General features: G+C 46.4%; 1 protein-coding gene across 1 annotated transcript in view; it reads right to left on the minus strand.

The window, feature by feature from the left end:
* LOC137562326 (dynein axonemal heavy chain 3-like) overlaps positions 1-17284 on the minus strand; it is a 1996682-nt gene that overhangs the window by 1923847 nt on the left and 55551 nt on the right. Inside the window, exon 3 of the mRNA XM_068273663.1 lies at positions 3389-3480. Within this exon, the coding sequence (XP_068129764.1) occupies positions 3389-3480 (92 nt within the window). The remainder of the gene's footprint in view (positions 1-3388; positions 3481-17284) is intronic.

Below are 17284 nucleotides of genomic sequence, written 5' to 3' on the forward strand. Positions count from 1 at the left end.
ATATACATTTCTGCTGTAGCAGATTTATTTAAAGATTTTTTTTTCACCTCTCTTAACACTGTGCACATAATTACTGGGTTTATGTTGACTGGAGGAAAAGAAATCTTGGCAGATATGAATTGCTGTTTAGAAACATTTCACCAAGGAAACTAAAGTCACTCGCTGTGTCATAGCCAAGGCTCACAAAAAGAACAAAAACACCTTTTGCTTGGAGATTTCGATTACAGCTAGACTAGAAAAATAGAGCTGCTGTGATATACATTTGATGTCATAGGGCCAGCCACTGTGAACTAACCCAATGCATGTACTCTGTGTATAGCTATGTATAACATGGTTAACCACTTAACGACCATGGTCAGCCGATCAGCGGACCTAGGTGTTAAGTGGGTTTCCATGGACTTTCCATGTCCGTTCATGGAGGGTGTCTCCGTTTACTGCCTGCGAGCCTCCAATTGCGGCTCGCAGGTGAAATGTAAACACGCGGGGAAGAAATCCCCGCTGTTTACATCGTACGGCGCTGCAGCAGCGCCGTAAAGCAGATCGACAATCCCCGGCCTCTGATTGGCCGGGGATCGCCTTAACATCTGATAGGCTGAAGCCTATCCTAGGCGGCACAGGACGGATCTCCGTCCTGCGCCGCCCATAGCGAGAGGGAGGGAAGGGCAGAGAGGACGGAAATCGATGCGGAGGGGAGCTTTGAGGAGCCCCCCCTGCAGAATGCAGATAGCCGGCAGCGATCAGACCCCCCTAGCAGGACATCCCCCTAGTGGAGAAAAAAAAGGGGGGGGGGGGGGGGGGGAGTCTGGTCGCACTGCAGCAAACCTGATCTGTGCTGTGGGCTGGAGAGCCCACGCAGCACAGATCAGGGAAAAGGAGCCTGGTCCTTAAGGGCCCTTTTCCACTAGCAATCGCAATCACAAATCACAAACGCCAGTGATTGCGATTGCGATTTTTCATTAATTCTGTTATGCGATTGCGATTTGTGATTTTCATTTGCATTGCATTATCATTGTAAAAATCGCTCCAGCAAGCGATTGCGATTTGCGATTAGCGATTTCCAAATCGAATCACTGTAGTGGAAAATACTTCTCATGCTTTCTATGATAAAGTAACAACCCTAGCGATTTAAAAATCACTAGCGATTTGCGATTTTGCGATTCAGCAATCACAATCGCTCTAGTGGAAAAGGGCCCTTAGGGGTTAAGCCTCGCACACATGCCAATCATGCGCAATCAGGAGGCACGTGGACCAGAGCCACACATTCAAATAAAAGAGGGGGACTGGAGGATCACTCAGTGATGGCGCAGGCACAAGGTGGCTGCAGGGGGCTGGTAGAAGCACCAAGTAACTTCCTTTTTTTTTCTCCAATTCACTTTAATATGGTCTACATAGTTCAAATCATGTATGCAATGCAGTCCTGGGCTGGTGATATTATTAACTAACCACTGAACTGACTGGCAGAAGAAATCTGAGGCTCTGCTGCTGCACATTTGTCTGTTGTGTCTGTGTGTGTGTGTGTGGGGGGGGAATATGTATCTATATACAATGGCTCCCCAGGCTCTACCCACACTCACTCTCCGCTAACTACTAAACCCCCTTGAGGGTCTTCCTGCCTGGTCCGGTCGGCTCAGGTCAGGGAGTATTCTGCACAATATGTAAGCGCAGACCACACGTGCGCGTCCTTTGTGTGCATGCTGCGGAGAGCACTCTGCGCATGCCTATGATGTCAATCATGACATCATGCCCATATCGCTACCGGCAGGGCGGGCGCACAATGAAGAACGCACACCATCATGTCTGTGTGACGTGAAGGTGGGGGAGGAGCAGACCATGGAATCATCCAGGAAGGGCCACGCTCCAAATACAGGAAAAGCCTCAGGGCTTTTAGGTGAGCGGCGGTATTGTGCTAGTACTGGAGGAGGCACAGGGCCTAGGGTGGTTGCCCCACTTGCCCCCCCAAAGGCTGCCTCTGGTGCCAGCATCTTCCATGTACATTCTGTCTAGTGATACAGCATTTCAACAGCCTGACTTATCCTAATATAGTAGAAGCAGAACCTTGTGAAGAAAATCAGAACGTACACTATTATGACCTATCTTATCGTAGAGATTTTTATCTTGATAAATTTGTAGAGCAACTTTAGGTGAAGTACACAGGACTTTAGGCCACCGTTCCAGCATTTTCTGTTTCTTTTTCTCAATTTTCAAACAATAGGTGGATTTTAACCTCTAGCCGACCGTGTCACGCTGATGGGCGTGGCCGCGGCAGCAGCCCCAGGACCGCCTAACACCGATCGGCGTAAAGTCCTGGGGCTCTGTTTTGCAGAAGATTGCGCGAAGGCTGCGAGCGCATCTCCCGCTTCGTGGGCGGAGCTCTTCAGTCTCCGACTGTTAGACCGCCGTTAAACTGCTGTCTAATTACTGGTACAGCGCTGCGATCTACAGCATCGCTGTACTGGGGACAGCCGTGTGACACGGCTGTCCCCTCCAGAGGCACAGGGGTGATCGGCTGTCATAGGCTGAAGCCTATGACAGCTGATCACGGGGATTGGCTGGCGAGGGGAGGGAGGGAGGGGGAAGAACGGGAAAAAAAACTAATTTTTCTTATTGAAAAAAACAACAAATACAAATAAACAAACAAACATCTGGGGGTGATCAGACCCCACCAACAGAGAGCTCTGTTAGTGGGGAGAAACCGGGGGGAGGGGGGAATCACTTGTGTGCTGTGTCGTGTAGCCCTGCAGCTTGGCCTTAAAGCTGCAGTGGCCAATTTCTCAAAAAATTGCCTGGTCTTTAGGGGGGTTTAACCCTCTGGGCGATACAATTGCATCACCCAGGAGGGGGCGCAGCACTTTTTTTTAAATTTTTTATTTTTTTAAATCACGTAGCGAGCCCTGGGCTCGCTACATGATAGCCGCTGCGCAGTGGCATCCCCCCACCCACTCCGATCGCCTTTGGCGATCAGAGTAAGCAGGAAATCCCATTCAGAACGGGATTTCCTGCTGGGCTTCCCCGGTCGCCATGGCGACGGGGCGGCATGACGTCACCGACGTCATGGACGTCGTGACGTCAGAGGGAGTCCCGATCCACCCCTCAGCGCTGCCTGGCACTGATTGGCCAGGCTGCGCAGGGGGTCCGGGGAGGGGGGGGCTGCGTAGCACGGCGGGTAGCGGCGGATCGGCGGCGAGCAGAAGTTACACGCAGCTAGCAAAGTGCTACCTGCATGTAACAAAAAAATATGCAAATCGGCCCACCAGGGCCTGAGAAATCCTCCTGCGCGATATACCCCAAGCTCAGTTCGGGATTATCGCCCTGGACGTTAATACTGCAGTCCTCAAGTGGTTACATAAAACTTGCTTTTATGCCTTATATAGTTTAGAGTTTCATTTACCTCACATGTCGGTGGAATTTTTCCTCCTTAAATGGAACTGCTTGAGTGAAAGCTCCATGTTGTAATATCTTTAGTTTTTCATTTTGAGCAGTCTGTAACGGAAAAAAATAATAATTTTAACTTCCTCATACTAATGTGAGAATGGTCTTAAAGGAAGGCTTCCTCTTCAGTTGTATATTCTTAACTATCTCTGGCAAGTCACAATATCCTATCATTTATATCGATTTAGCTTCCCTTCAGAGGGTTCACCAAGGAATACCCTTGCCACTGGCTTTTTTTTTTTCTTAATTTTCAAATGTAGTATTAATTCCCATAATGCATTCTTCTTAGCTAACCACAGACAAAATGTGCTTCCTGCTTAGCTGTGCTCTACGGGGAGCGTTCCTTAAAGAGACACTGAAGCGAAAAAAAATGATGATATTATGATTTGTATGTGTAGCACAGCTAAGAAATAAAACATTAAGATGAGATACATCAGTGTAATTGTTTCCTGTACAGGAAGAGTTGAGAAACTCCAGTTGTTATCTCTATGCAAACAAGCCATTAAGCTCTCCGACTAAGTTAGTGGTGGAGAGGGCTGTTATCTGACTTTTATTATCTCAACTGTTCCTGGACTATTTACTTTTCCTCTGCTAGAGGAGAGGTCATTACTTCACAGACTGCTCTGAAAGACTCATTTTGAATGCTGGGTGTTGTGTAATGTGCACATATTATAGAATGATGCAATGTTAGAAAAAACACTATATAGCTGAAAATAAAAGTATGAGAATATTTTCTTTGCTGCTAATCTTCTAGTAATTATTCATAGTACACAACCAATTCACTATATCATATCTTTTTTTTCGCTTTAGTGTCTCTTTAAAGGTTTCACCTGTTGATACATACAAGTATATCTAGCCCAACTCTAGACAGTAATTCATGCACATAAAGTTAAACTCAGTTACAGTATTAAATGTTTTTAACAGAAAAACATTATCTTATTAACGTTAAAAACCCATTAAAAAATGTGAGTCAGGTGAGACTTGGCTGATCACAGACCTCAGCACAGCAAATTAGTAAGGAAAGTAGGTAGTAGAAAGTAGTTAAAACGTATACATCCACAAACACTGTAACCCAGCCATTATCTATTTGAGAGGCAAACAGGGTTACCCTTCTTTTGCATACAGAGTACAGTTCTATATGTATACCTTGAAAATGGAAGACACTGCATGGCCTGGTCACCCCAAGGAAGCATCAAGCTCTCTATGCTCTGGGGGCAATATAATCGCAGCTGCAGGATAGTGTGCACAGGCATGCGGGGCGGAAAGGGGAAGGGGGGGGCAGCAGCACACTTGTGGTACTATTTGAATGGAGTAGGATTTGCTGGTCCATGGGGTTAGCAGAGGGTAGAGTTTAGTGTGTCAAAACTTCTGTGCCTAAACTTTTAAGTGTTATTGATAAAGTTGAATGTAAATGTGAATGTGAATGAAAATAAGCAATTCGTTTGGAAGAAAAGTGCGCAGGTTTATCTTAAATGCTAAACGAAAGAGACATTATGCCTCCTTCACTATAGAAACGCAAATTATTTACAAAATTCACATACAATTGTGTGTTAAGCACACTAAGACACTAATGAAAAAAGTTCAAAAACCCATAATTGCAAAAGTATAAATCCATTTATTGCTAAATAATCTATAAAAGACAACGCAGTGTGTGCCCCAAAGTGCACTTTGGGGCACACACTGCGTTGTCTTTTATAGATTATTTAGCAATAAATGGATTTATACTTTTGCAATTACGGGTTTTTGAACTTTTTTCGCAAATTATTTAGAGTTACTTATAAGCCTGCGGTTTTTCATTCCTATCCAACACTTAAACATGTATTTTCCTGAAAAAAAAAAAAAGCATCATGACGTGATTGTAACAGCCAGGCAATGCAAGCATGAATGTAAGGCAACACAGTGTGGAAACACTATAATGAACTTCTGTGGTAAATTGTACATATGTCTTCATTGTCAGAATTTAAACACACCCAAATGCTGCAGTGTGAAAAAGGACAAACACTTTATTGATTTAACATCTACAGGGTGCAAGCAGAATCAAAATCAAAAGACTTGAATGGAACTGTATTAAAAGAGTCTGAAGCCGTCAAAAAAACTTTTTACTTGGCATTAATCTTAAGCAATATGAGCATAGCTGAAATGCCGCATTCCTGCGGCTGAACAATGCATTTATACCCCCCAAATCCCAGGGCAAAATTTCACACCTTTCCAGGTCGTAAATTTTGCTGCCCAGGAAGGCAGAGCTTTGTGCTGTAGCTCTGCCTCTGCTGGAGTCAATTAGTGTTGGGCGAACAGTGTTCGCCACTGTTCGGGTTCTGCAGAACATCACCCTGTTCGGGTGATGTTCGAGTTCGGCCGAACACCTGATGGTGTTCGGCCAAACCATTCGGGTTCGCCCGAACTACTAAATGCCCGGCCGAACAGGGCCCCTGTTCGGCCGAACAGAGCCCTGTTCGGCCGAATACCGCCCCCCTATGGGGTCGCAGGCATAAGGGGGGAGCATGCCCCGATTGCGGGGGGGGGGGGGGGGTCGGAAATTCCCCCCATCCCCTCCGCTAGCGCTCCCCCCTCTGCCCGCTTAGTGTTGGGCGAACACCTGGATGTTCGAGTTCGGGCCGAACAGGCCGAACATGGGCCAGATGTTCGGCATGTTCGGCCCGAACGCCGAACTCAATGGAAGTCAATGGGACCCCCGAACATGCCCATTTTTGGGGCCCTATGGGGTCGCAGGCATAAGGGGGAGCATGCCCGATCGCGGGGGGGTCGGAAATTCCCCCCACCCCCTCCGCTAGCGCTCCCCCCTCTGCCCGCTTCCCCATAAAAAAAGTTTAAGGCAAGTTAAATAGTACTTGGTGGCTGGCCTGGCACTGGCAGTGGAGTGAGGAGGAGGAGGAGTCCGAGTAGCAGAGTGACGCGTTGAGGCCGGGCAGCGGGCGGTTCAGCGGTAGTACCCTTGTGGTACTTCCGCCCTTTCTCTGACCTCACGTCCTCTGCATACGAGGGTACGCGTCACGCGTACCCTCGTATGCGTCATCACGTAGAGGACGTGAGGTCAGAGAAAGGGCGGAAGTACCACAAGGGTACTACCGCTGAACCGCCCGCTGCCCGGCCTCAACGCGTCACTCTGCTACTCGGACTCCTCCTCCTCACTCCACTGCCAGTGCCAGGCCAGCCACCAAGTACTATTTAACTTGCCTTAAATTTTTTTTATGGGGAAGCGGGCAGAGGGGGGAGCGCTAGCGGAGGGGGTGGGGGGAATTTCCGACCCCCCCCCCCCGCGATCGGGGCATGCTCCCCCCTTATGCCTGCGACCCCATAGGGGGGCCATATTACGGCATGTTCGGGTCCCCATTGACTTGCATTGAGTTCGGGGTTCGGGCCGAACATGCCGAACATCTGGCCCATGTTCGGCCTGTTCGGCCCGAACCCGAACATCCAGGTGTTCGCCCTCCGCCTCTCCCCACCACTCTCAGTGAAAGAAGACAGAGGGGCGGGGAGAGGCAGTGATCGGCAGCGATTGACTTGAGTAGAGGCAGAGCTACTGCGCAAAGCTCTGCCTCTACCAGGAAGCGATACCCGAATTTTGCTTTGGGGATTTGGGGGGTAAAAATACATTGTTCTGCCATGGGAATACGGCATTTCAGCTATGTGCTATTGCTTAGAGATAAATGGCAAGTAAAAAGTAGGGGTTTTTTTGGCTTCAGACACTCTAAATATAATTAAAGTGATTAACCATTACTGGACCATAGGCAGTTTTCCAGTAGCAGAGTTTTGTGATCCAGTGCTACTACACTAATGGGAATTGTGCATTTCCATCAGCGCGATGCAATTGCAACATGATCTTACCCAATTGCAAATGTTGGCCCTGCAGCATTTTTCATGCAATTGCAGTAGAGTTTACCGCAATTGCAGGGACACACCCATCGGATCACACCATAATAGTGTGCAGTAGGTGTGATAGGAATTGCAGCGTGATCGTAATTACTAGTGAAAAATATGGTACTAGCCCATTAACTAGTTAGCACTAGCACAGTAAGATTTCTTTCTCCTTTACGTAGGCTTTAACCTATTAGCAGCCCTGCGCACATTATCTCGAGACTGATGTGTGCCAGGGCATCTTCTAATGGCATATGCTATTTAGCTGCCTAATGCAGCTATGCAGAGCGGCGCAGGGAGCTTCTTTATATTTACCTGCTCCGGGCGACTGGATGGCATCTCCTCTCCTCCACCGCCTGCACTGCAATCTCTGCATCCTCTTCAGAGTACTGAGGTCAGTGGTGCAATGCTGCCCGGTGGTGGAAGAGGGGGGATGGAAGAGACTCTTCCATTAGCCCTCCTTCCACCAACGGGCAGCACTGCACCGCTGAGTGCTGACACCATCTCCTGAGTTACGATCATGTCTTATCACGTGATAGGAACTCCAAGGAGGATGCAGAGATTGTAGTGCCGCTGGTGGAGGAGGCTATATAAACACTCCCTGCGCCACTCTGCATAACCTGCGAGGCTGGGGAAGGCACTAATGGCTGCTAATGCGTTAAAGGATACCAGAGCTGAATGAAAAAGTAAAAAAAAAGGGGGGGAGCAGGTAAGTAATCCGTGATCAAGGTCACGTGTAGCCGGGCCAGCATCTGCGCACTAATACCTGACTTACCTGACCAGGATGTGGCTGCGGGGGGCGGGCATTTACGCAATACAGGAGGGGGTTGGGGAGAATGGGGTATACTCGCATACAAGCTGAATTTTTGACCCCCAAAAGGAGGGTCAAAAGTTGGGAGGGGTCGGCTTGTATGCGAATCTGGTGGTGGTCTGCGCGCCCCCTCCTACCCCCCCCCCCCCCGCCACTACCACTGCATTTACCTTACATGGCGCCGCTTCTTCTATTCCCCTCCTGTCCGGCTCCATAATTCACAGCAGCGCTCTTCACGGCGGCTGCAGTAGAGCGAGAGAGCAGTTCCCATAGCAACCGCCGCTACAGGAAGCCGCGCTCTCTGCTGCTCCCTTTCTCATCACAGCAGCCGCCGTGAAGAGTGCTGCTGTCCTACGGAGCCGGAGAGGAGGGGAATAGAAGAAGCAGTGCCGGCTAAGGTATAAGCAGTGGCGGCCACGTGGGAGAGGGGAGGCGGGGAGCACTATACTAGCTATACTGGGCACTACCTAGCGATACTAGGGCACTATACTAGCGATACTGGGCACTATACTAGCTATACTAGGGCACTATACTGGCTATACTAGGGCACTATACTGGCTATACTGGGCACTATACTAGCTATACTGGGCACTATACTAGCTATACTGGGCACTATACTAGCTATACTGGGCACTATACTAGCTATACTGGGCACTATACTAGCTATACTGGGCACTATACTAGCGATACTGGGCACTATACTAGCGATACTGGGCACTATACTAGCTATAACGGGGGCAATATACTAGCTATACTGGGGCACTACCTACCCATACTGGGCACTATACTAGCTATACTGGGACACACTAGGGGAATAAGGCGGCCAGCATTTCCTTCCCCCGGCTTATATGGGGGTCAATCGTTGTTTACTGGGTTTTTTAGGTAAAAGTGAGGGGGTCGGCTTATATGCGAGTATATACGGTACTTCATATACATGCCTGCTACCACCGTTTTTACTTTTTCCTTCAGCTCTGGAATCCTTTAAGTTGTGTAAAATATAATGTACCGGTACACATTTCTGGAATTAAATTCTGTCATAATTTGAGAAGTCCATGTACTCCGCTCTTTGGATCACAGGCGCCCAAGCATATTAATAACTCAGCAGGCAACCTATGAGAAACTTATTCAGCTTGTATTTTCTGAACAAAACCATGTATGTAACTACACATCTTCCACTGGCAAGATAGATATATATGAAGTGTTGAACTCCGTTTGTATATTCCGAGCAGAGGAACCCCTGCTGATTCGTGCTACTCAGCATGGAAAGTAGCACTCTCATACAGTGAAGGCTGAGGGGAATGGGCATGGAAATATCCAGGGATAGGAGACTTATCCAACTTTGAAGAGCAGACAGAGAAGCCGGCATTTAGGGAATGTTTCTTTGTTGATGAAACATGTAAGCTCTGTAGAATGAGATGCTCCATATACACCAAAGGCTGGGAAGAGCACAGAGGCTGAGGAGGATTATGAAATTCATACTGAATTGTATAGGGATTCGAGCAGCGGAAACCAGCAAAGACTAATTCTCCCTGGTAAGACTCGCCATCCATTGTGTTCCTTTTACATATGTATACTGACACAATGGGAGACTGAACCAAGCCTCTTGATATTTCTAAACTATTATCAAGTGTTAGAAAAGAAACTGCATATATTTGAGAACATTTATATTGGCAAAAACATTGTCAATAATGCAGAGGCTCTGGGTGATCTGCTCACCATATAGGTCTTAGCTAAGCAATTTGCTGCAAAATTTGACTGAATAAAGAACTTACAAAAAAAATGATATTCACTTTTATTTCTCTGTGACCTTTGTGTAATGAGAGATATGAGCTCTCTGCGGAACTGCAGCAGAGTTATAGTACTTAAATCCCCAGTGATTTCAAAGGGACCTTTCATGTGCAGTGCCATCAGCTCCGGTGCATATAGAATGTGCCTGGAAATCAAAACAATACTTGTGCTCTGTAGTTTGCTTATGCCTTCAGAACATCTGCCACAGGGCAAAATGGGTCATATGCCATTTTGAAAAGAATAATTTTAAAGTCATTTTACAACTTCAAAGTTTCATTATGAAAGGTATACATGCTGGAGGCAGTGCTCCAACTCAACCTGAAGGCAGCTCTGCCTACCTGCAGCAAATCTGACCATTACTTTGCAATTGGATTTCCAGAGTTGCTAAAAGAAAGCCATTTAATTCACAAACTCTGAAAGGTACATTTAAAGGTGCCGTATCTAAACACAGTAATCAGCAAAAATCTGTTCAGTTTTTCCTGTAAATCAAATGTGATTTCATGCTCATTTCATAGCAAAGCTTTAAATTGAACTATGCTAGTAAATCCTTACATTAAGCTCGGTTAAATACCTTGACAAATTCCTGTAAGAACTGCAGTTTTTCTTAAGCACACTTAAGTACTGTATATGTATGCTAAAACTAAGTTTACAGATCAATTTTACATAGATATGATCATTTTGTTGTGTAATCACCATCATAATGTATGCGGCCAAAGTACAGTGGCAGTGCCTCGTAATGCCTAACACTAACCCACCCCTCCTAATGCTAACCATTAACCGCTAACCATTAACCACTAACCATTCTGCCTAATACTAACCCCCCCTCCTAGTGCTTGACACGAACACACTAATGCCTAACACTAACCTACCACCAGAGCCAGATTTACCATAAGGCACATGCCTACAGGCGCCTGATACTGGAAAGGCAGCCCACTCACCTCCCCAGTGCCTCTCACCCCCTTTCCCCATGCATTGTCACCCCTCCTAATGCCTAACACTACCCCTCTCTCCTAATGCCCAACACTATCCCTCCCCTCCTAAGGCTTAATACTAACCTCCCTCATATTTACCCACACTGAGGGGCACCCTCATGTTTTTTGTCACTGTTGAGGGGGACAACCTGGTAGCCACATGAAGCAAAGTAGCCCCCCGCTCACCACTAAATATAGTGGCCCATCACTCATGGGATGCCCTTGTGAAGACTAGTGGTTACAGACTATGCACCCCAGGAACCCCTCCCAATATTTTCTGGCAGTGCAGAAATCTACTAAGCACCAACAGTCCCACTTAAAAGAAAAACTAATCTCTGTCCAGATTGCTTTGTAGAAACGTTTCATTTAGACACGATTTCATGTTCCTGGCTGGCTACTGAAAATGGCCCATGGTATTATGGGATAGCCACCCACCAAAATATTTCAGTTATTTGGTTTGAGCTTGTTCATAACAAAAATGCAATAGCTTCACTTTTACCCAAATTACTTTTTTTCTGATATATTTAAAGCTTTTCCCCAAAAAAATCATTTTTTCCCCAAGCACTTCACATCTATAAATGTTGCTCTGATGCAACTGCTTTTATGTAAGACTTGTTATCTATTATTACAAATCAATAACAACATAAATGGATGGAACAGAACTGAAAAAGTCACCCGTGATGACCATAAGTAAGATGTAAGCCTAGCCCATTGTTCAGCAAAACAGCAGTCTCAGTTTTATTCAGTGTGTTCATTTTATTTTTTTCCCCATCAGTCATCTCTTTAGATGGTTCTGGCTGTCTTTGCAAAGCATGCTCTTGTGAGGCAGATGCGAAGAACGCTGTGTGGTACTAAAACTTTGTTATTGCTCTGAAACCGTTGTATCCCAGTTCTTACAGAGAACCGTGACCTTTCTGACTGTACCTCTTGGCAAGATAATCTGGACAACTACAACACAAGAACTGCGGGAATCAGGTTCTTATATGTCTGCGTTCCCATTATTGCCTTAATGATAGGCTTTGTTGTCTCTGTCCCCTTTTCTTATCCTCATTCTTCCATTTCTCTTTACTTCAGTTCCCTCACTTTTATGGCAGACAGTGTGTGGTCACCTTCTAAGTTTCTTTTATTACAGAGCAATTAGATGATACAACGGGGAAGAGCTTTTTTTCCACATGCACGTTTTATGTCATAGTAACACGTTTGTATACACATAAAAGCTTCCTTTGTTTTTGGCGAAGGTCTTTAGCTATGGTTACTATCCACAGACAAAAGAGGGTGGGTTAAGGGCACTTCCACCTGCTTGTAGCAACATCATTTGTCATTGTGCCAATTCTCTATGTGAGGCCATGTTCTAAAAGACACATAAAAGAGCTTCTGACCACTGTTGTGTCACCAGGACCCCTAGAAAGGCTTTGCTTCTTCCCCTTCCTACATGCATGTTTAGTATTATATTCCTATTAGGAGATCTCTAATAAAATAATGCCTCACATGTGTCACAGACCCATATGTGACACTGCTGAGACTCAGGGCCGCCGTCAGAAATTTTAGCCATTACATGTTGGCAGAGCTAGTTGGAGGCTTGCTGTCCACAAATTAATCACGAATAACCACTGTGGATACTCGTGGTTCAAGTTAGCTCTAATTGCCACAGCTGAGCGGCTAGATGCGGCGGGGTTAATTACCCAGAACGCCGCTCTCCGCCCAGCGTTTCAACGAGGTGCAAGTGTCCGAATGGACGCGTTGTAAGCCTCGATATCGAGCACTTCCTCCTTCAAGCTGGAAGGAGGAAGTGCTCCATCATTTTTTTAGAACCTCCCAGTTTTATTTTCTGTTTAAAAAAAGCTAAAAAAGTAGGTTTAATGCTATTGTCTCATATGGTAATGATTCAGCTTTTCCCATAGTCTCGCAGTTAGCAATCATGTGACCCCCAACAAGACAAATTCAGCAATCATGAGGCCCCCAAACAAGACAAATTCAGCAATCATGAGGCCCCCAAACAAGACAAATTCAGCAATCATGAGGCCCCCAACAAGACAAATTCAGCAATCGTGAGGCCCCCAACAAATCATGAGGCTCCCAACAAATCATGAAGCCCCCAACAAGTAAAAATTAAATCATTAGGCCCCCAACAAGACAAATTCAGCAGTCATGAGGCACATAAATAGGCAGAATGCCCCCTTATTATGATAGACACCTCTCACCTGGATTCTGACAGGGACCCCCAGGTTAGGTAGTGAGTGACATGGAGCCCTTTAGGCAGTGAGTGACATGGAGCCCTTTTAGGTAGTGAGTGAGTGACAGGGAGCCCCTTTAGGTAGTGAGTGAGTGACAGGGAGCTCCTTTAGGTAGTGAGTGAGTGACAGGGAGCCCCTTTAGGTAGTGAGTGAGTGACAGGGAGCCCCTTTAGGTAGTGAGTGAGTGACAGGGAGCCCCTTTAGGTAGTGAGTGAGTGACAGGGAGCCCCTTTAGGTAGTGAGTGAGTGACAGGGAGCCCCTTTAGGTAGTGAGTGAGTGACAGGGAGCCCCTTTAGGTAGTGAGTGAGTGACAGGGAGCCCCTTTAGGTAGTGAGTGAGTGACAGGGAGCCCATTTAGGTAGTGAGTGAGTGACAGGGAGCCCCTTTAGGGAGTGAGTGCCAGGGAGCCCCTTTAGGGAGTGAGTGAGTGACAGGGAGCCCCTTTAGCTAGTGAGTGACAGGGAGCCCCTTTAGCTAGTGAGTGACAGGGAGGCCCTTTAGCTAGTGAGTGACAGGGAGCCCCCCCCCCAGCCGCCGCCGCTGCTTCCCCTACCTTGCCAGCAGCCCAACGTCAGACCTCAAGATCAGTGGCGACCCGACCAGTAAGAGCGGGCGCCGGACGCACCCGCTCTATATGCGGAAGTGATGTCACTTCCGCATATCAGTGCGGGCGCTGGGTCCTGAGGCACATAAATAGACAGCATTTCACATAAATAGGTAGAATGCCCCCTTATTATGGTAGACACCTCTCACCTGGATTCTGACAGGGACCCCCAGGTTAGGCAGTGAGTGACAGGGAGCCCTTTTAGGTAGTGAGTGAGTGACAGTGAGCCCCTTTAGGTAGTGAGTGAGTGACAGTGAGCCCCTTTAGGTAGTGAGTGAGTGACAGGGAGCCCCTTTAGGTAGTGAGTGAGTGACAGGGAGCCCCTTTAGGTAGTGAGTTAGTGACAGGGAGCCCCTTTAGGTAGTGAGTTAGTGACAGGGAGCCCCTTTAGGTAGTGAGTGAGTGACAGGGAGCCCCTTTAGGTAGTGAGTGAGTGACAGGGAGCCCCTTTAGCTAGTGAGTGAGTGACAGGGAGCCCCTTTAGCTAGTGAGTGAGTGACAGGGAGCCCCTTTAGGCAGTGAGTGAGTGCCAGGGAGCCCCTTTAAGCAGTGAGTGAGTGCCAGGGAGCCCCTTTAAGCAGTGAGTGAGTGACAGGGAGCCCCTTTAGCTAGTGAGTGAGTGACAGGGAGCCCCTTTAGGCAGTGAGTGAGTTCCAGGGAGCCCCTTTAGGGCGTGAGTGAGTGACAGGGAGCCCCTTTAGCTAGTGAGTGAGTGACAGGGAGCCCCTTTAGCTAGTGAGCGAGTGACAGGGAGGCCCTTTAGCTAGTGAGTGAGTGACAAGGAGCCCCTTTAGGCAGTGAGTGACAGGGAGCCCCCCCCAGCCACCGCCGCTGCTTCCCCTACCTTGCCAGCAGCCCAGCGTCAGACCTCAAGATCAGCGGCGACCCGACCAGTAAGAGCGGGCGCCGGACGCACCCGCTCTATATGCGGAAGTGATGTCACTTCCGCATATCAGTGCGGGCGCTGGGTCCTAGCGCCCGCACTATTGTCGCCGCCTGATCGAGGTCTGACGCAGCGGAGGCGGCGGCGGCTAGAGGGATGGAGGGAGGGAGCAGCGGCCAGAGGGGTTGAGCGGCTGCCGGGCGGCACCCGCAGCACCCGCCAGGGCCGCGGCGGGGATGGGGCTCCCCTGCAGGCCCCGGGCCCGTGACGGGAGTCACGGATGTCCCCCCCTGATGGCGGGCCTGCTGAGACTGTCACTATGCCCTCCCTACTTTTCTATTTCCCCACCTTCTGCTGCATTAAAGTATTTTGGGGCTCATTTATAAAGCACTTCTATTTTTAATACATTTCTATAATTATTTTTTCCACAGATTTATTGTCATAAATGTATCTCCATATTTATAAATGGTTGAACTGTGTTTTGTGCGCTGAAGAAAAGTCTAGAAAATGTAGATAATGCTTGCCGTAATATTGCTTTGTAAATGCACTGAAAACTGGCACACAATTATCCTTTTAACCTCCCTAGCAGTATTGATAGTTATACACATCAATACAAAAACATACTGTGAACAGTATTGATGTGCATACACGTCAATACTCTTCTGCACTGTATAGTAGACCCTTGCTTGACACATTTTGGCAAGTTACGGGAAAAAAAGGTTATGAAAAATAATTGGATCACTTTCTACATAAACCCTGGGAAAATTGAATGCCAGGGAGGTTAAAGCGGACCCAAACCAAACATTTTTTAATTCAAAATATTTAGTTGCACCACTCTGACACATACAAAGATAAATAAACACTCCTTCAAGCCTATAAGCATTTCAGTGCATGCTTTTCACCCTTCTCTTTTCATAAGGTTGCTATTTATTATTATAATTTAGAAAATAGATTTCTTTTCTGAAATCTTGTATTTTTAATTTGGGTCCACTTTAAGACAAATGGTGATCAGGAATGTCTGTAACTGCAGCCCTTTAAAAGCAAGAAAGCTATGGACCCTGTGCCCCTGCAGTAGTGAGGAGCCTGGTAGCTAAGGGGACCTGGGAGGCAGTCTGTATACGAACACTTTTATTACAGCGCAGGAGACTTGGGCGCAGCAGTGAGTAACTTCAGCGCCGTCAGAAGATGGAGTTGAAGTTACTTATAAAACACTAATTTGGCCTCCAGCAAATACTGAAAGCCAAATTATTGAATTCCCTACCATCCATGGCGGTCTGGAGGGATAATAGTATTTAACGTCAATGGGAATTTGTGCAGGATCAGCCATACCGGCTGTATCCTGCGTCCATATCTCCTGCGCCAATTCGTATGCGTCTGTATATAGTAAATGCAGAGGGAGCGAAGCATAAATATACTTTGCCTGGTCCCGGCGTAATATGCGTATCCTTCACTTCCTCTTCACTGTGTTGCTGTTCTGGATTTCAGTATGTTTTTAGACTGAAAGGATATTGCTTTTAGGTATTGTGCAGATCTTTTTCCTATACTCAGGAAGCCCTTTGTTGGATGTAGATAATGGGAAAGACAAGTGCATTTAGGATTTAATGCAGTTACTGAGGGACACAGGCAGATTTCCTTCACATACCTAGGCTTGGAGCTTGTGACTTCAGGTGTTGTCGCAGTCACTGTAGTTAACTTCAGAATTTTTTTTACACGCCCAACCCCAATAAGAAAAACACTGGGTGCCTCCATTAACATTTAAAACTGGTACTCAAGACAGGAGCTTGGGCAGTACGGGAGTGAGAGGGCAATGGTAATCCTGGCTAGGAACAATAAACAAATTGCCAATTCCCAAAAATTCTATTTTATATCCTAAAATTGCACACTCTGCTCATCACTGCCTTATCTCCTCTGGGAAAAATGTAAGAACCTAATTATGGGGTGTCATTTTTTTAATAGTTAAACAGGAATGATGGTTAATCTATAATGTCCATGATGCTCATATAGTATACAAAAAAAAGTTAAAATACTGTCTACACTGTTTCTCTACTTTGAGTGTAGACAATTATCAAGTCTAATTTATCTCTACTTAACTGTCCACAAATGTTACATTTCTGGTATTAGAATGATATTACTGATAAGTCGAGATATCGCCACGTCATCTCCACTTATAGGGAGATATGAAATATGGTATAAAAAAAAAATCAAGAAAAATGAATATATCCACTTTCTAAAAATGCCTCTGTAGAGACCACAAAGCAAACAGAGAATATTTAAAAAGCCAAGATTTCCATTGCTAAGAAAAAAAATTTGTGGCATCACTTTACAACATCCAAAAGTATATCTTTCTCATTGGACACCTTTCAATGTAAGGTCTTCACAGCATTAGTTTAGACAAAAACAAATATAGTATATCCTACTTAAAAACAAGTCGTAAATGCAGGTTTTAACTGCCAAGTGCAAAACAGCAATAGCTGTAATACATCAATTCAGCACAGTGCGTAGAACCATTGCCTTTGTAAGCCAGGCATACTTCCAGAAACACCGGTTTCAGCTCAGAATTAGGATTTAAAGGGGACTTGCAGTGAGGAGGAGATGGAGGCTGACATATTTAATTTTAAACAATACCAGTTGCATGTCATCCTGCACAGATTCTCTGCTTCTAATATTTTTAAGCCAGATATTATGGA

This window comes from Hyperolius riggenbachi, chromosome 3 (genome assembly GCF_040937935.1).
Source record: "Hyperolius riggenbachi isolate aHypRig1 chromosome 3, aHypRig1.pri, whole genome shotgun sequence".
In the NCBI taxonomy this organism is placed as follows: Eukaryota; Metazoa; Chordata; class Amphibia; order Anura; family Hyperoliidae; genus Hyperolius; species Hyperolius riggenbachi.